The sequence below is a fragment of the Marmota monax genome, unplaced genomic scaffold, assembly GCF_021218885.2.
Source record: "Marmota monax isolate L192 unplaced genomic scaffold, Marmota_monax_Labrador192_F-V1.1 WCK01_AAM20220418_F8-fsc00006, whole genome shotgun sequence".
Classification (NCBI taxonomy): domain Eukaryota; kingdom Metazoa; phylum Chordata; class Mammalia; order Rodentia; family Sciuridae; genus Marmota; species Marmota monax.
This window is the reverse complement of record NW_026693712.1, coordinates 10830247-10850900: the sequence shown is the minus strand read 5'-3', so window position 1 is coordinate 10850900 and position 20654 is coordinate 10830247. Positions and strand designations below refer to the sequence as shown.

Sequence of the window (20654 nt, the reverse complement as noted above, 5' to 3'; positions counted from 1 at the left end):
TAACAGTGATTCCATGAAATGTGACTTCTTGTCTTAAGAAAAGCAATTTAAGTAACCTTGTACATGGAGAGGTAGGATTTTATATAAATTATTTACATTTATTTTAGGTTTGTGAGATGCATTTGCCTGAAGTTTTACTGTTTTAGTGGTCTGCTTTTTCATTTTCTGCTCCTTGAGGAACTATACCAGCCTGCTTCACACATGAATGGAGAACACATTACTGAGCCCTTAATAAGTATCATATGTGTTATGTTAGGTGATGTGTCATTTATTCTATATTGTAGGCTTTGGTGAGTGGTGACCTTCTCTATCATCATTTCCTCCCCCCCCACATCTTACCTGCACTCTCTAGTTAAGCAAATATTTATCTATTTTTACAAAACTGCTCAAGTAAGCCACAGAAATTATACTTCTGGAACGAACTTTCAATTAGTAGTTTCAAAGGCCAATTCTAGGTTTTATAGATTCTCAAATCTGAGTTCTTCACGTGTAATTCATAATTAGCAGCCTAACTATAATAAATTGATCTCAGATAGAGACAGCTGGAAAACAGCTGATGACTTTAGCTTAGCAAAGCATATCTATAAAGAACGTATTAAAATGAAAGTCTAGTCAAGGCTCTTTTCAGTTAGCCCCAGTCCATTAATTAGTATACTGTTGTTTTGGTTTTGAAACTTTTCCTATGATAGCCAGATCATGAGACTTTGAAAATATGATGAGGCTGAGGAGAACAGCAACAGAAAAAGCCATAATAGAAGTAAAGAGCTAATTGTCTTATTCTTTTCTGTGGTACAGAGCAGGCTACCTCTGAAATGCTAGAATATTGTGCAATTTGGGATGCTTCAAGAGTCAACTGATACCTTTTATAAGTTGGCAGGAATAGTTATCAATATGCACCTTCTCGTGAAGAACATTACAAAGACCTGAGACTAGAACTTAGCTTGGTAGAGGCAAGCCATAGTTGTTTTCAAATACTCAAAAAAGCTATCCAAAGAGAAAAGGACTTACTCACTCCAGAGAATGATTATTTGTAATGAAAGAAAAAAAAATAGGGCAGCATGAAAATGATTGTCTTATTCTTTTTAATATTTTTTAGGTGTTGATGGACTTTATTTTTATTTATTTTTATGTGGTGCTGAGGATCAAACCCAGTGCCTCACACATGCTAGGCAATTGCTCTAGCACTGAGCCACAACCCAGCCCCATGATTGTCTTATTCTTATGTTAGATTTGTTTTTATAGGGATTAGGCCAGCAGGAATTCTAGAGATGAGATTAATGTGTTAATGGAGTTAGGATAGCAGAGCTGCCATTCTATGCAATCTTTGCATTAACCTCTATGCTTCTTATCAAATTAGAGAGGAATTTATGAGCAGGTTACTGTCTTTAAAGTGATGATAAATACCTGGGAGCTCAAGGTTTCTTATCTCTGCAGCGAGTATCAGAGAGAATGGAAGCAGTCTATAGCCTAGGATAAGTTCACCCCACCTGTGCTCACTATTGCCACTCTAGCTTATGTAAAATTTAAATTCTGATTCTTTATATAAGAATACTTTGTGGTTTCTAAATGAGATTTCTGTATAAGATAGTCTTATACCATCTCTGTAAAGAAGATAGAACTTTCTTCATTTATGGAGTGAGTCATCATGTAATGCATGACAAGAGGATAGGCATTGAGTTTTGAATTCCAGCACTGCCACTTGGTCACTCTTAAACTCAATTCAGTTTTTACATTTGTAAGTGGGATGATAGCTTTTTTTGTTGTGTTGTGAGAATAAATGAGAAAACATAAAATGGTTAACATGTTGAATGGTTAAATCAGTAAAAGTTACTTTATAGGAGATTAATAAGAACTATTGTAAGTGTAGACACCAAGTAATCTCCCAGGTCCCCTCTTAGTCTTCAATTTTGTGACTCTAAAATTAGCATATCTCAATTAGCCCTGAACAAGCAGAACAACTATTGACACCTGGTATTTGGAGCTTCATTTTATTTTATTTTTGTACTGTAGATTTAACTGAGGGGCAGTATCCCCAGCCCTTTCTATTTTTTATTTTGAGAAGAGGTCTCATTAGTTGTTTAAGGCCTCACTAAATTGCTGAGGCTTGCCTCAAACTTGCAATTTTTCTGCCTCAGCCTCCTGAGTCACTGGAATTACAGGTGTGTTCCACCATGCCTGGCTTCATTTTATTTTTGAGAGTTAAAACTTTTATCATTAGTGAGTAGATAGTTGGCATTCACCCACCTTCCAAGGCTTAATAATAAAACATTATCATTATGTCACTGTCTCCCTACCTATTGATCAATAATTTCTGCTATGGACTTCACTTACCTTTCTCTTTTCCTATATTGTTGATTCCTACTACAAAGCACAACTGGCTTCCCAGTTAGTTAGCTCAGGAACCTCTCAGTTTGGATCACTCTTATTCACATAGCCAACTTTCATCTGTCTTTTTATCCAAAGTACAGATATGAAGACACAAATTGGTGTGAATATACTATGTATACAACCAGAGATATGGAAAATTGTGCTCTATATATGTAATAAGAATTGTAATACATTCTGCTGTCATATATAAATTAAAAAAATTTCAGAAAACAAAAAGAGTGAACTGTCTTAAATGGTAGGGGAGTGATAGTGATTATTAGAGTAAATAAGATAATCAAGTTTGAGATGGGAATTAGATTCAAACTGTGAACTTCCTAAAGGTGGGAATCTTATCCTACTTATTATATTTTTAGTGTTCTGAAGACCCCTGAGGGCTTGACAGACCAGAACACCTTGCAAGAAGGGGGAAGGAGGAGGGTAGTGGTGATCACATAGTTGGACCCTTTCCTTCCACCAGTCAAATAGGTCCATGACATCAGAGTAAAATGTAGTTTTACTCGAAGGTTTCTTTGCCTCATGCGGTGGCGTACGCCTGTAATCCCAGCAGCTCGGAAGGCAGAGGCAGGAGGATCTCCAGTTCAAAGCCAGCCTCAGCAAAAGTGAGGCGCTAAGCAACTCAGTGAGACCCAGTCTCTAATAAAATACAAAAGTAGGGCTACGGCTGTGACTCAGTTGTCGAGTGTCCCTGAGTACAATCCCTGATACCCCAAAACAAAAATTAAAAAAAAAGAAAAGGCACCCACAGATAAAATAGGCAACAAATGGAAAGCCTCAGCTACAAAGTATTCAATCAGATTAAGTGGACTGTCTGACACATTCACATTCCCTCTGTTACTCTAGGATTGCATCTTCTGTTGTAACCATTCATTTAGCTATACTATTAGTGTGTTAGCCTTAGGAAAATGTTAAAACCTTTTGTAAAAGTTTTTTTTTTTTAATAAAAATTTAATCGCCTAATAAATATTTATGAACAGAAAGATGAACCTGACCCTAAATATTTCCTAATTTCTCAGGATTCACAGATTCCAGTTTTCTAACACTTTTGAAGAAGATGCCAGACGTTGAACAGCTATATGGCCTTCATCCTCGGTACCTTGAGAGGCGAAGAGTAAGGGGCCATGAGGCTTTTAGCATTCCAGGAGTTCTAGAAGCCTTACAGGCATGCCCAAACTTGGTGGTGAGTATATCTGGTCAAACATTCTATGTTGATGCAGTTTCATCTAAAAGTTCCAGTGCATAGTTGGTGTCTTTTGATACGAAAGGAAAAGTATTGTTATAAATTAAAAGCATTTCTTGTGCTTGCTTTGACTTTATCTTCTAGGGTGTGGAAACATCTCATCTGGAATTGGTAGAATCCATTTGGACATATATGCCGCATGTTCATATTTTGGGGAAATTTCGTAATCGTAATGGAGCATTTCCAATTCCTCCTGAAAATAAACTGAAAATTCCCATAGGAGCCAAAATTCAGACTTTACATTTAGTTGGTGAGTACTTATAATTCATGGATCATTTGTAACTCTTTGAAATTCCTTGTAACTGAATACTCATTGAAAGGAAATAATGAGAATTTTAGAGTTGGCTTTCTTGATTGATGATGGCAAATGAAATGCTTGTGAGACTTGTACAAAAATTCAAATTTCACATTGAAGATCCTTTGGGAGGAATACTACTCCATAAGTGATCTGTCCCCTTTTTAAAGATCTTTTGAATAGTTTTGAGAGTTTTGTTTTGTTTTAAAATTTTTTGCCATAGAGCCAGAACCCTGCTCTTGATCTCTCTAATATCTACCTGTGGTCCTGGTTTTGCTCTCTAGAGGAGGCCTTTACAATATAGCGTTTTGGAGAGGATAAATTTGTTCTATATTTGTATTGTCCCGGGGGTATGCAGTGTCTCTAGTGAAACTGAAGAAATGAATTTTTTATTTATTTTATGTTAGTTTATTTAAATTTAAATAGCCAAGTATAGCTAGTGGCTACTTTGTTACAGAGCTAAGTCACAAACATCACAAATAAAAAATTCTAGGTAGTCATTAGATTACCTGTGTCTTTTCCAAGCAGAAAATTACCATATATTCTTCAACCCAAAAGCAAAGGAAAACTCTGCTATTTATCTATTTCCCTGAAAAAATGGACATGGATTTCTCTTTTTCCAACAGCACTGTATTTGCATTGGTCACACTATGCATTCCCCATCTAAATATTCTTTGAATTACAGTCCCATAATTTCAACCCAAATAAATAGTGGCAGGTGTTTTCTGAAATTTAGTTTTCCATCTTTGGCTTAGTTAGAGTACTGAAAAGAATCTGGAATGATCCCTGATAATATAGCCTGACCTTTAATATCTCATTTATATTTTATTTATTATATGTATATTGAATGTAAACTTGTTACAGACATTATTCTAGGTATTGGAGATGGTCCAAAGAACTAAAATTTCTGAAACTGGATCATATGGGAAGGGAAAGTAACAGATATCATTTGGAGTACAATTATGGAGAAGGGTAAAGATCTTTAGCAGCTCTTTAGTTTTGGGATCCAGGAGTGATTCTGATTAGGGTTTTGCATATCTAATTTGAATTTGAGTTTTTAGATAATAAAATATTAATACCTGAATTTATGATATAAACTTCTTAAGGTCAAAGACTGTTTCTGTAACTTTGTATTTTTTACAGTACCTGTCTCAGTATATTGCAAATATAGGTACTTTTGGTTTTATTTGAAATATATTAATTCATGTGATTCATTTACCAGGTTAAAACTGTATGGTGATATAATAGTGAATAAACATGAATGGGAAGTGGGTAACTGTGTCCTTTGTAGAGTGGGGTTGGGGAATAATGTGCATCAAGCCTAGGGTATCTGTCTAACCTTTGCTATATTGGGTTTCCTACGTAGTATAGCCAGTGTACTACCTTCTTAGTAGATGCTAACCTCAACTTTATGAATTCTGATTCTAATTTCCTCTGCTTTTCTTCCTTTGGTCTCTTTCCCAGTTTTACTTCCCATCTGTGACCATATATATACAGTTAAAGCTAAAGTCATGTTGTTTTAAAGGGACTTGGTTAAAAAGTAATCCTGGTAGGTGGGAACATTCTGTACAGGTCAGCTTTTTCAAGAACCACACCATTCAAGTATTCCTAATTTTGCTTCTTCTAATTCTTCTTAACAAGGCTTTTACATCTCAAATTTGAAAGTTTTATCAAGCTGGTTCTGCCACGTACTATTTATTAAATGCCATTTAATCCTAAATCCTTGGATTTGTGTCACAGACTTGTTCCTGGGCTTTTCTGTATCCTACGGGGTTTAGACACTTCAGGCAAGTTCCTCAGTTGCTTCTCCTCATTTAGGATTTACAAGTAATTGATCCTTTTTTCTTTCATATCTTCTGAATTTCTCTCCTGTTTTATACTTCTCTTTTTCCTAAATATAATCCTGTGTGGGTGTGATTCTGATGTTAAGGAACTCATTGATCAGAGGCATAAAATACCCTTGTCAATTTGAAATATTAAATAAAACACTGTTAGATTTCTCACTTTCCCAGAGCCATGCATTGTTCAACCACATTATTTACAAATTCTTAAGATTCTTATATGTAGAAATGAATTTTCAAGCTTTGTATTGGCCCTCTTCTAGAAATGTAATATTTAAACCTAGCTAGCTAGACCTTGTGCTGAGAAATTTAGTTTTTTTACTGGTGGGGCAGTTTAGGTATTGATAGTTGTATAACATGTAAATTAGTGTGTTTCATTTCCATCTTCACAATTTTGCTTTCAGTAACCTACTTTCATTTTTTATCTTCTGGATAATCATGTCTTGGAAGAATTATAGGGTTATGAGAAAGATTTGCATATATTAAATATGACAATACTTTTAAAATTCTGTCTTTCTAAAAAGTTAATAAAGAAATTTGTTTATGGTTTGTGTAAATTTTTTCTTTACAAGCTGTTTTTAAGTAAGCCACATTTGATGGACTTTAATTATGTTATTTGTTCTGATAAAGATCCCTTTGAAGGATAAATTGTTGCTTTGAAAATAAACTTAGTGCTGGGGTTGTGGCTCAGTGGTAGAGTGCTTGCCTAGCACATGTGAGGCCCTGGGTTTGATCCTTAGCACCACATAAAAATAAATAAATAAAATAAAGGTATTGTGTCCAACTACAACTAAAAAATAAATATTTAATTTAAAAAACCCTCAAACTTATGTACAGAGTACCAAGTATTTTTGTGATTTTTCTTGTTTATTTTTTTTTTTGTATATGTGCTTTAGGGGTGAATGTTCCTGAAATTCCTTGTATCCCAATGCTAAGGCATCTTTATATGAAGTGGGTAAGACTCACTAAACCACAGCCGTTTAAAGACTTTCTTTGCATCAGCTTAAGAACTTTTGTCATGAGGAACTGTGCAGGTAATGATACACAGTTATGGTAAAATTAAACATATGCTATTCTAAAAACATTCTATCGCAATTCATAGCTATATTTGTTATAAAATTATATGATGCTGTTACTGTTTGTTTTATTATTCATCTTCTGGAGATAAATGTATTTCTTATTTTAACTACATTAGAGACAAGATTTGTGTTTGATTTTAGCAAAAACCAAGAGAGAAAACAGCAGCAAAAAAGGCAGACTATCTCTGTGTATACCTTATAAGCACTTTTTACATTTGCTGTTTTATTTTAATAATTTCAATCTGCTCGCTTCGTCTCTCTCTCTGGTTCCCAATCATCTGCATGTAAAGAACTGTGTAACCTAGTCTACTTTAAGCCTTGTTTTTATATTACCTGAAGAGAATCCTGTAGTGTCCCTAGTGCCCTAGAATATCAAGTGGTTATTACTGTGCTTCAAAGTTCATAATAATTAAGGCCCCTTTTGATATCCTTATTTCTAACTGCTTTTACATAACTTCCTTTCTGGTCATATCTGCCTATTCACTGTCCAACACAACTGTACAGCTTTCAATGCCTGTTCGTTATCTGACCCAACCGTATAACTTTCACCTCAGTGTCTTTCTTTATACTATATTATTTTTTTTTCAAACCTGAAGCATATACTTCTTCTTTACTTACATATATCCTTCAGGGTTTGTCTTTTCCAGCCTAATTTTCTCCCCATTCTTCTTCTTCTTCTTCTTCTTCTTTTTTTTTTTAATGAAATGTAGCGGATCTTATTCTGGGACTTGATATTTTCTGCTTTTTGTACTTTTGTAATTTTCATGTTCTATTTCTCTGTCAATTTCAGGCCCTTTGATGGACAGGACCATGTCTTTTGTGGTCTTCCATAGTACCTAATTTAAAACTAGTCACATGAAGAAATATTTAAATGGTTGAGCTGTTTACTTGAGGGAAGGATCAAATTTTCATCTTGGTTCCTTCCTCTTTGTTATTTTGAGCTCAAAATTATTCAGAATTTGGGGTATTCACAAGAACTACTGCATATATCTCCATTGTTACTGAAAATCTTAATGCTTAATAAATATTTTTAACAGATTGACTTTGTAATAAGAACTAAGATTGCAGAGAGCCAACAGTTTGGCTTTCGTTTTAAGACATAGAATTTATAAGTTCATTTGTTTGTTTCTAGGGCCCACAAATTCCTTGAAATATGTCCCTTTAGTAACAGGCTTAGCATCTGCCCGAAACTTGGAACACTTAGAAATGGTTCGAGTTCCTTTCCTTGGAGGTCTTATCCAACATGTAGTTGAAGACAGTTGGAGATCAGGTATTCGTTTTCTTTAGTTACTCAATATTTTAAAAATGAATTTTGCTTTTTTTTTTTTTTTTTTAAAGCTTCTCTTACAAGTCTTTTGGAAAGAAAATACTTGTCACTAATTGCACTTTCTGGTGTATTTGATGGAGAATACATGTCTACAAGCATTGGCTAATGTTCATTTCTTTTTAATGCATATTCAGCTTTCTCAAACATTAGAGTGAAAGGGCATGTTTTTTGACTTGTTATTACTTATTATTTAGTTAATATATCTCCAGTTATATTTTCTTAGAATATTGAAAATATGGAATATTTTCTTAGAAATGTTGACAGGCCACCTGAAAAAAAAAAAAAGAAATGTTGACAGGGGTTCTTGTGCTCTTTGGTTATGAGAGATATTTTATGAGTTGGACACCCTAGGCCTACAAAAGTACTTGGACATTAATGATGTTGATGTCCATTTTTTTTTTAGTACTTTATGATATGTAAAATGCTTCCATGCCTATCATTGGATATTATCAGATCCATCCATTATATGATTTTTTTTGATTGTTAGAAAAAAATATACAGCATTTATATGTTTATTTTTTCAGTGTAGGGAAGATCACCTCAAACAAGATGCACATTCAGAAAGCATACTACTGAGACACTTGGTTTTATGGTAAACATTGTACAGAACATTAGAACACAAATAAAAACCTGGCTCTAGTATATGATGGCTTTTAAAAGAAAAAAATTCACTCTTTAGATCCCTTAACTGCAGCTAAATAATGATAAGTAACAGAAATGCTTTATGCTAATCATATCATTGCAAGAGAAAGAGATTTTTCTGGATAGATATATAATTAGAAACTAAAACTTCAAATATCTAAAATAAAATGGAAAGTCCTCAAGCACTGTTGGTAACAAATACACATTGTAGTTAATACCTCTAAAAATATTAATTAATACCTCTAAAAATATTACATGCATAGACATTCAGTCACTTAATAAAGTCCAGTATAAGTATACTTAGTTTCATTGAGTTAAAGGAATGGAATAGGTTCCCTTCAGACCAACAGCATTATTTTTATTCATGGTTAAAATTATTAGGGTAAAATTCAGAAGGGAAAAGAAGTCCATAGTCCATTCACTAGAGAAAAGTCCCGGAGAGAGATGTCAAAAGCTGAGCTTATATATAAAGCTTCTGAAAGAGAAGTATACTTCTAGTTAGTATTTGAGGATGACCTTCCCTCTTATTTGCCCAGGAAGTTGGTACTTCTGTAATTCCATATAGATCATAGAACTGAATGTGAAAAGCCAAAACTTATATTTTTTAGAGTGTCATACTTAACTTCAGTAGGCAAAGATTTCTTTAAACAGGATACCACAAAGCACATACCATTAAAAGAAAGTTGATCTGGACCAAATTTAGATTAAAATTTTTTTGTATCAAAGGCATGATTTAAGCTATCTATTGGGAAAAGCTTATCACAATACAGAGCACAGATAATGGATTTGTATTGAGAATAAATAAGGAAGTCCTGAAATTAATAAGAAAAAGGTGAGTAGCTCAATAGGAAAGAAATGAGAAAAGACTTGAGTAGAAAATCCTTTACACTGAATCTATCTGTAAACATGAAAAAGTGGTAAATTACACTGAAAGTTAGAGAAATGCAAATTAAAACCACAATGTAGCTCACACTAAAAAAAAAAAAAAGAAAAGTAGTATTGTTACTGTAACAGGGCCTTTCATATATAGCTGATGAAAGTGTAAATTGATACAGCTACTTTATAACATATACTGTTTGGCAATTTCTAGTAACATTGATCATACACATAACAACAGTTGTATTCCTGGCTTTAAACCCAACAGAAATGTATTCACTTGTTCATCAGAAGATATTTACAAGATTGTTCTTAGAACCACTGTTCCTAACAACTCAAATTCCTTGTAGCAGTAAAATGGGTAATTACAATATGGCCATAGAATACTATGCAGCGATACTAGTGAATTAACCCATAGCTACTGGCAAGAGATAACTTTCATGAACAAAATATTTAGTTAAAGAAACCAGACCAAAAAGTGTACATACTTGCTGATTTTATTTATAAGAGTTCAAAATAGATAAATCATTGAGCTACACAATAATTTGTGTTCCCAACCCACCCCCTCCCCCTTTTTTTTTTTTTTTTTTTTTTTGGTATGTTGATACGTTTTAAAAACATGAAAAACAGTTGAAGGGGTCTTATTCCTTGATATATTAGATATTGAAAATTCAAACAGAAAATGTCAAAGTTACTTCTTACCTCATGAGCTTGTAGGTTTCTTAAAATTCTTACTCAGTTTAAATTATTTGGAGTTTTCAGATGCCATCAGTTTTCAGATGTATCTTCTTAGAATGAGTATGTTTTCATTTCTTTTTAGGGAACAAAGTTGTAATTTATGTTGAGATACTAATTTGAATATAAAAAAATGATTAATTATTGTGTAATATTTGTACAAAAGCTTTACTGAAAGTACTGTGTCAAAAGAAATGCTTATTTTGTTCTTTTTCTCCTTTAACTAGGTGGTTTTAGAAATTTGCACACTATTGTTTTGGGAGCTTGCAAAAATGCTCTTGAAGTAGATCTCGGTTACCTCATCATCACTGCTGCCCGTAGGTGTGTTTCCTTCCCTTTGTGTTTTTTGTCTTAGAATTATGTTTTTTTCTGTTTTTGGTGGTAGTGGGATATGAATGTATGCATTGTGTATGAAGTGTAATAATGCCTTGTATATAAGAAGTTATTAATATAACAGATGATTATCCCTTAATTTTAGCTGAAATTATCCCTTAGTTTAGCCTTAATTTTAGAACTGTTGACTGGTTAATCCAGACCCAGCCAGCTCTGGGAGGGTGTGGTGTAATGGTCTCATATCGAGTAGAACAGTTAACTTATCTTGAAGTACCTGAGTCCAACAGAAGTTAGCTCTGAAACTCTGGTGTCTGAAGCCCTCTCAGAACCATCATCTCAATCTGAGGATGGTTTTCTGAATTATTTATTTGGTAATAATATCTGCTATCCAGAAATCAGTTTGAAATTGGCTTTTGAAATAAAATCTTCATGTTTTAAGTCACATCTTATATCACTTTATACTACATTTACTGTTTTCTATTTTTCAGATATCTACTTTTGCTTTTAATTTTATATTTCCTTTAACTTGAATTAACTACTCTTCATTTTATAACATGTTCACTTTTCATCAATGGAATATTGATTAAAATATTAGTATAATGTTTCTAAATTTAAGTAGGTATTGTTGTCTGCTAGAGTACTATATATAAATGGAACAGTAACAGCTAGCAGCATAAGAAAAAAAAAAACTGTTAAAGAAATACCAGCACTATGTGCAAACTGTTACTGTAATTAGGCTTAAGAAATCACATAGAAAGTATATAGTTCATTGTTGTGTAATGTATAGTGTAATATACTGCCTCAGATGCCCTTAAACTTTGCAAGTACTCTTATAATAGAAACATCTCTTGATCGTTTCTTTCTAGGTTACATGAAGTTCGGATCCAGCCCTCTCTAACCAAAGATGGTGTCTTTTCTGCCTTAAAGATGGCAGAATTGGAGTTTCCCCAGTTTGAAACCCTTCATCTTGGATATGTAGATGAGTTTTTGCTGCAGAGTAAGACTTCTCTCACTTTATTCCCTAGGATTCCTGTAGGAAACTTACTGGAAAATCTGAATAGGGATGTGCCAAGTTTTTTTGATATAACTTAAAATCTTAGGCACTTTAATTTCTTAAAAAAGAAACTTTTAACTCAAAATATCAGTGATTTTTCTTCCATATTGTCTCAGATGTTAGCATATTATTGAAAATGTGGTGATTAACAGTACACCAAAATGATCTGTATCTAGATTATATATTGTCTCCACTTTATTGCCCAAGTTTCTTTTCCATTCTGCTTCATTTTTTTCACAGAATGTCATCCTTGGTTCCATTTGTTGAATTCGATCTGCCACGATTCTTAAAGCTTTTGATGGTCCTCTCAGACGAGGTCCCATTCCCTGCCCATACTCTTCATTTCCATAATAAGCCTTCTGTGGTTCTGGATTTTCCAGATAGTGTGAACACATAATGGTCAGTATTCATTTAATGATAATTGCTGTTTGCTTGTTCACAGCATTTTTTAGTATGCTACAGTTGGGAAATCATTCCTTTGAGTTCAAATGTGTGTCAGTCAATTCATTATTCAAACTTTTTTCCATATGATATTAATAAGACATGTAAAAAAAATTTCCACCACCCAATATATGTTTAGTTTTACAGGATTAGTTTCTTCTCCATGTAATTAGCAACAATTCTTGGACTCTCAGTCATGCCAGATGGTATTTTTTCTTTTAATCTATTGCATTATAGAAGAACATAAGAAGGCTTAATTTCTCTGATCAGGACAGTGCAGATCAAAAACATGACTTCTCATTTTTTACTTGTAATATATATCAAAGTAGTAGTTCGAGGTGTTTTTTCCTTTCTTTTTCTGTTTTGGTTTGGCTTTTTTGTCATTTGGTTGTTTCAATGTGGCAGTTCTCATTAGTTTATTTGCAGATTATTTAAAAACATCCTGTTATCCTTTTGTAGCCAATTTAATACAGGAATCACATTAAATCTGTGTAGCTTTGAAAGCATCAGCCTTTTCCAAAACAGCTTTAAAATGCTAAGAGCAGTTTCATAAAAAATTTATGTATTTGATATGAAGTACTTTTGTTTATGAACAATGTAGGTAGTATTCCCTATATTTTCACAGTATCTGTGAAGTAACTTACAAATTAACTTAGGCATTAATAATTCTGTAAAATTTGTTTTCTGTTTTTTCAAAAGCTCAAAACTTGAAAAATTTTGTACCCTCAGGGTGGCCACCTATAGGTCTCCTGAAGAGTTATCTTTGAGTGGTATGTGTGTGGGCTTCAGGAGATAGGTACATATTTATTATCCAGATAATCAGTTGTTTCCCTGTAGTGTTTCTTTCCCCCTAATCACAAATTTTTAATAGCATGAAATCACTTTACCTGCTTGTCTACCATTATCTAATGCTTTTCAATAAGACTTATTTCATAATCTCTTTCATATTTAGCAGTCTCTTAGTGTTAACCTTTTTATAAGCCATTTTCTTCTTCCTCACTACAGTTCAGCTCTTTCTTCCATGTACCTGCTGACTTCTGTTCTACCAAAGAATGCCTAGGGTTCTCTGTTTCAGATAGTTACTGGAGAAGAGGTCAGAGCTCACCCATTCTCATTTACTTCATCTTCCCCTTCTCGATAATTTTTTGAAACATCTCTTCAAGGGGTGCAGGGCATTGTAGCCTCTGTAAACCCTGAGCCACTGTCTCTGACAAAAATCTAAAAATCTCACCTTTCTCCCCTAACATGTATGAATGACAAGAAAAGGGAATGCTGTGTATCAGTAATAAAGAGAAATGGCTGGGATAGGTGACTTGCTGACATGGGTTGAGATCCTGATGATGGTGTGGGAGAAAAATCATTGACCCAAAGATGAATAGTAGAGAAGGTTCTTTGTTTACATGGGTTTATTAACTCAGAGCTCCATATGAAGATGATAAGGATGTAAAACTCAGTAAATACTTACGAAGGAACATTATCTTGAGTCCTAGGGCTGGAAGACAGATGGAATTAGGACCTGCCAGTTATTAATCATGGGACCTCATCAAGTTACTTAAATCCATGTTTTTTTTCATTTTTAAAATGGGATATAAGAGTAGCTCTGAGAAATTAATGAAAAAAAATGGTATATACGTTTACAACAATCTGCCGCCTAGGCCATATTTAGTAAGTGTAGCTTTTACTTTTAGCTGTCCTTTTGAGCTGGAGAGAGAGAAGAAAAAACATAAATGAATTGCAGGTAGTATTATTAGGATTTGGAGGAATTGTGGTAAGCAGGAAACCTCATGAGTAGGAGAGGGTGGTAATGGTAAAGGACTGAAGGCGTGACATGTCTTGTTAGGTTGTAGCATTTATGTACATACTAGTTGGGAACAGTGTCTGTTCAAGATTTACGCCATCTTAAGGAAAAAGGTAAATTTTATTTCAAGTCTAAAGGGTAGGAATAAGATCCTTATGAGGAGGTTAATGTTTGACTAAATTACAAAGAATGGATTAAAGTGAAATTTTTAAGAAATGCCAGCAGATACCAAAGTTGGCCACTAGTAGGAGAGAATGTAAACTGTATGAAAGCAAAATAGGCATTCCTGAGTTTGGAGTAAAGCATATTCCAAGCAAAAGGTATAAACCGTTTTTTAATACTCAAAGTGGCTTCACCACTGCAAGAGTTTTCTTTGGGCTGAGAGTCAGTTGACCATAAGGACTTGGGGAAGCATTTATTCAGCTCTTAGATCCCCAGCACAGTGTTGAACACTGAAGATATAACTGAACTAACTAAACAGTCCCATTTGTCCTTCAAGGAGCTCTCAAGTCATGTGAGCCATCTTAGAGAGTGAAAAGAAGGCAGATGGAAGAAATGGTGATAAAAAGGCAAGGCATGAGGTGTGATTACAAGTGGTATGATCTAGGATGGAGAATCTTTTTTTATTTACACCCGCCCCTGCTTGTTTGTGACTCAGACCATAGTAACTAGAGCCCAGAAATGTGTCCTGAGTTAGAAGTCCACTTCAGGGAATATGTAGATGTTTACTAACAGTGCTGTGGGCTCTTAAACTGAAACCAAATTCTCAAGAGTTTTTCCTTCTCAACACATGTATTCACCACATTCCACAAACATAATTCTTACAATTTGAGGGAATTTCAGTTTTAGGACTTTATTTCCCTTGTTACAATAAAACTTAAAACTTCACAATGGTATGAACCAATACAGTTGTACTTTAAGAATTTTTGCTCTGTTTGTCTTCTAAACAATTTAAGATTTTTTTTTAACTACCTACCCTTGAATTGTAAAATCTAAATTCTTGTTTCGTATAAGAAAGGCTACCATATGCTCAGAATAGCTAATTTAAAGTTATACCTGAATCCAAACCTGATGATGAAAGTATGAAACAGAATGATGGAGACCAGTCACACTGAAGGCTGAGATACAAAACTAGCAGCAGTCCATGACATTTTCAAGAATTTTAACTTTCTCTGAAATTTCTCTCTCTCTAGGCAGAATGGCTAATGCAGATTTGGTGAAATATGGTTTGGCTGATGTGGTAGAAAATCCTGGCATCATCACTGATATAGGGATGAAGGCAGTCAATGAAGTGTTTTCCTGTATCAAGTATCTGGCAATTTACAATTGCCCTCATCTACATAACCCATTCAATTGGATCTCAGGTACTGTAGGCTTAGAAATGCTATATTGATAAGTGAAATAATATGTGACTTTATTCTCTTTATGATTATATTCCTAATGTAAAAAATTTATATGAATTATATATTCAAGATCTGGGAACCTTTGATAATTGAGTTGCAAATATATTCAATGCTTCTTTAAACTTTCTAAGTTCTTTTCCTTGAAATTTGCACTGTTCAGGTTATAAATTCAAGTTACCTAATCTTTAAATGCACTTCTTTGGTTGACACACATAAAAGTAAAGTTACAAATGATAACCTAGGATGTTATAGTTTTTTTTCTCTAAATTACTTTCAAAATGGCACATCATTTGAAAGGACAAAGTAGGTGTGTATAGCTAAAAACTATAATTAGGTGACATCATCAACCTGAGGTCAAATTTTTTGTTGAGTAGAAATCCTATTCTTATTTCAGACCTCTGCTCCCCTGTCTGCAGAAGAGTGACTTTTCCATATATTTTTTTCTGATGGCAGGAATTCATTTTCCTTTCTGAAAGTATGCTACTACTTGTTATTTTAGATGCCCTTCTTAAATACCTAAATTCACAAACCTTTAAATAAATTTAGAGCTAGAGAAAGTTTTTCTTGTGAAATCAACTTTAAGCAAACAAAGTACCTCACTGACACTTAGAAAAAAGCCTCCTCCTCTTCTGTGGAGTCAGTCACCTTGCAGGGATCTGAGTCTTCTCACAAAGCTACTGTCAAGCCTGTTTTGGGGTGGCCTCTTCAGAGAGTGTTCACTAGAACAACTTGTATGCACCTGCCAGAAGTTAAATTCTGTCAATGGCCCAGCTGGACCAAGAAGTTATTGGGAATATGAACTTTAGGATATAGCAAGTATAGATCACTTTAAAAAAATAACATTTATTGGGTTTTTGGTTTGTTTGTTTTCTTAAATACAGAAGAGTATAAAGAAGAAAACAAAACAAAAAAAATGGCCTATAATCCCATCACTCAGAACTTCTGTTAACACTTAAAAAATAAAAGTAATATATGCACTTGATAAATTTCAAACAGTACAGAAAGGTACAAAATGAAAAGTCACCTCTTCTCAAGGTAACCGTCATCAACAGTTTCTTATATATGCTTCTGGGCAAGTTAGGTTGTACATATTACAGCCTATATGTGTAAAGTTTTAGAAAATGACTTATGTATACAAAAGGATCTTACTATGTATACATTGTCCTCTACCTTATTTTTTGCATTAAGTATAATTCAGAGAGCTATCCATATGAGCAAGCATTTTCAGCTCTTTTTCAGTCTTTAGAAATAGCTGCATGATATTCTGTTAAACAAATGTGCCATGATTTCCTTATTTAGTGTCCTTTAGTGTCCTATCGTTGAAATGCATGTAGATTGTTAAGTGGGTCACAATTAAATTGGGGTTGACTTGGCTTCAAGTTAATACTTACCAGGCCATCAAGTTCTCAAAACAGAATTAGGTGCAGGAACATCATGATAATAGAGTTCTCGTATTTTAGGGATCATGAAATAAGGGAAAAGTTGGAAAAGAATTTGAAAGTCTTTGTGACCTCTCACAAAATTCATCAATAATGGGAAAAGTTACTTAAATTCTCTCTTGTCCTGTCATTTCTTCAACAGACCACTCAAGATGGACTCGATTGGTTGATATCAACCTTGTCCGGTGCCATGCTTTGAAGCTGGACTCCTTTGGCCAATTTATTGAATTGTTGCCTAGCCTGGAATTTATTTCACTAGACCAAATGTTTCGTGAACCACCCAAAGTAAGCACCTTTTTAAATTTTTTTTTTCTTTTTGTTGTTAATCGAGCCCCGTGCCTCAGTGCTCTATCACTGAGCCATAACCTCAGCCCCCAAATAAGCATCTTTTAAATTAAGGGTTTTTATGTATTTATTTTAATACTCAAGGAAAAAAATAGAATAACTTGTGAATTTTTCTTTTAAACCTTTTTAATAAAATGCCCTTCTGTTGTTACTTTTCACTGTCAGCCTCAAAGAAGGCATAAAATTTATAATAATCTATGGCCTATTACTGTTCTTCTCGTTGAATATTAAGTGTGTCTGGAGAAAGGAAAGAAAAAAAATCAGTGTAAGCTATTTCTATCAGTTGTATGAACTAAAGGTAAAGAGAGGCTAGAAATTTAGGCTAAGATAGGTTTTATTACTTAGAGGTATTTGTTGGGAGATTAAATCAAGAATGCAAAGTCTAAAGGATTAAGAACTTATTTTGGAAATGTTTTACTTTGCTGCTATCTCTTCTATTAAGTTTCATATCCTGGGAAATCTGAAGTTGCTCAGTTGTTATTTTAAAACTGCTTAACAGAACTCTATACTTTTCACAGTAATATAAACATAATCCTCCAACAAATTCTGTTCTCCCCTGTCAGTTACTAATGGTTACAGTTCTGCTATTGAAACAGTGCAGTACAGTGGGGGAAACTCAAGATTTGAAGTCAGAATGCTCTACCATTTAACTGCTCCGCTCCTAGGCTATAGTACAAATGTCCCATTGTGTACCTTGTCCTTTCAATCAGTCTAGGAATGCTTTATCTTGTTTGAAGTGTTGTGAGCCTTAAATGAGGTCTTTTATGCATATGTGAAAGCATTTCATAAATGAATGCTACCTAAATGCTAGTACTTACATAAAGATGAAATGAAGGCATATTAGAAGTGAAGTGTTGTATATTAACCCAAATTGATAAACATGTGGTTTGGTTTTGCCTTAGGGCTGTGCTCGAGTTGGTCTGAGTGCAGGCACAGGAATTGGGGTTTCCTCAGCCCTTGTTAGCAACCAGAACTCCAATAATGACAATGATAATAATGCCCAAAACAACAATGCCAACATCCATGACAATAATCACCATCACCCAGATGACTCCGATGAGGAGAATGATTTTCGGCAAGACCTGCAGCCGGGGGAGCAGCAGTTTGCAGCCGACGGTAACCCAGATCTTTTGTGAGCTTCAGATAGAAATGATTTTTCCTTTGACTCCATCCCTTTCCTTTTTATCCCCTGTTTCAATTTGTCACTTTCCACATTGAGGGGAGCTAGCTAATAAGGAAGATGGGTGGTGGAGGTTGAATTTTTTCTATTTATCTGTTTTCAAATCTGGCCCTATCTTCAGAATCTAAGAGAATACTAACAGAATGGGAAGGACTGGTTGGTGCCATAGGGGTTAGGATATACTGATAGCATTTTATGCTTGGTTTAACTAAGATAAAACTTTCAATATTTAGGCAAAGGAGCCTCTCTTTAATATCTCCCTGACCAATGGATAAGTACATTTAGCATAAATGTAGAAGACATTTTTGGATATTCTGAGAACTCAAAAAAATAAATAACTATGTGTGCTAGATAAATTGGCATCTTTCACATACCTTTAATCAATAAGTGGTCACTACCACCTAGCAAATTAAGTACTTTAGCTAATAAAGACTTATTGGGTTTCAATTATGTAATTGAAATTGAAATTGAAACTTTTTAAATATTTACTGAACATCTGTTGCATTCCAACCCATGTGTTAACAGGCTCCATCTTGCCCCTCTATTGGTGAGTGAGCATCGAGTGAGATTATTTCCTTAACAGCTATTTCTATTTCCCAGTTGACCCATAAGAATTCAAAAAGGAATTTTTTCTAGACATCTTTTTGTTGTTACCCCTTTGTAAACTGTGGTAGACCCAATAATTAATGAGATACAGGATTCCCTAATGTTAGGTAACTGCTTATGTAATGAAGGCAAACTGTGAATGTACTAGTCCTGACCAAAGACTCACCGATAGGCATTGTCTTAAGCCATTTATTTCTCTTTACATTTTCTCTATAGAACTGTTTTGGCTCTTATCAGAGTCACCACTACTGTTGTATCAAATCTGGTGGTCATTTCTCTACTTTTATTTTGTTTGGCATCTGAGCAGTATTGCACATTGTTGCCTACTTCTACCTTGAGATGCTTTTGTCTCTTGGCAGCTTTGGAACTATTTTTATGATTTTACCCTACTTGATTTGACATGTCTTTCCTTTGTTTGCACCACCTTCTCTATTACACTCTTGACCTTGATCTTTTTATTTTTAATATTTATTTTTCAGTTTTAGGTGGACACAATGTATTTATTTTATTTTTATGTGGTGCTGAGCATCTAACCCAGTGCCTCATGCATGCTAGGTGAGCACTCTACCACTGAGCCACATCCCCAGCCCTTTGATCTCTTTTTTTTTCCTTTACATGTTTTCTGTTAGATTCATGGCATTTGTGCCAACTTTTTGCTGTTACATTTTACATGTTCATTTCCAGGCTTGACCTTTCTATATTAACTAAATGCAGCTGTGTCTACTTTCATATTTTCTTCTTTCCACATGAGTTCTCTTAACATTTCAAACTTGGGGTTAAATCTCTCCCCTGGCACTCACCCCAAAAGATAACAAAAGTGCAGAGCCAGCAGGTACTAGTGATGAGAGAAGAGGATGTGAAGTCAGATATTGTCCTTTTGTTCCAAATGTCATTAGACAAGGTACACATAAAGATCGGAACTTTTGACAGCATAGCCCATTCTTGGAAGCTATTACAGCAGATAAAATGCAGAACTACCCAATCTTGTAAACCTAGTTGTGTTTAGAGGGTATGTATTGGGCATTTACACTGGGAAGTTACAAGGCCATAGGTTTGTTTTTTTTTTTTTTTTTCAGTACAGAATTCAGGGTACCTTTTATTTTGAAATCACATATTAAATATGAAGGATTAGCACTGGTATTGTCCTGACTCAAATTGAGATCAGTCAGGTGCTTGGGAAGAAGGGACTAGATAGAGTGTCTGGAATATTGACTGAAAAGGTTAGGATTTAATTTTGTAAAAAGCTGATGAAGCCAAGTGCCATTTTATTTACAATCCTTTGGAAAGTGACCATTTTTACCTTAAGAAGGTATAATAAATGATGTCTGAAATTTTCATGAAATTTACACTGTAGAATAAGGAGAATAAAATCACATGTTCTTATTTGTTGATTGCCAGTGAGAATAATATTGAAGACTTTGAAGCACATCAACCATTTAAATGATGTTAAAATGTTTAAAAAGGTACTTAGTATATTAATAATCCTCATTACATATTAGCCAATAAATGATAACTTAACCTCTAAAAAGGAGGAAGAGGAAGGTACAATTTGAGCTTTCCTGCACAGTATATCCTGATATAGCTGGCAGATACCATGAGATTCGTTGCTTATAAGGCGATCATAGGTCTTCTAAT

The 20654-nt window shown here is 34.2% G+C and overlaps 1 protein-coding gene across 6 annotated transcripts in view; it reads left to right on the top strand.

The window, feature by feature from the left end:
• Fbxo38 (F-box protein 38) overlaps nt 1-20654 on the top strand; it is a 51137-nt gene that overhangs the window by 14042 nt on the left and 16441 nt on the right. For all 6 annotated transcript variants that reach the window (XM_046460157.2, XM_046460156.2, XM_046460153.2 and 3 more), the window contains exons 4-12: nt 3402-3565; nt 3710-3875; nt 6658-6795; nt 7973-8110; nt 10648-10741; nt 11620-11750; nt 15240-15410; nt 17031-17173; nt 18136-18349. In XM_046460157.2, the coding sequence (XP_046316113.1) occupies nt 3402-3565; nt 3710-3875; nt 6658-6795; nt 7973-8110; nt 10648-10741; nt 11620-11750; nt 15240-15410; nt 17031-17173; nt 18136-18349 (1359 nt within the window). The remainder of the gene's footprint in view (nt 1-3401; nt 3566-3709; nt 3876-6657; nt 6796-7972; nt 8111-10647; nt 10742-11619; nt 11751-15239; nt 15411-17030; nt 17174-18135; nt 18350-20654) is intronic.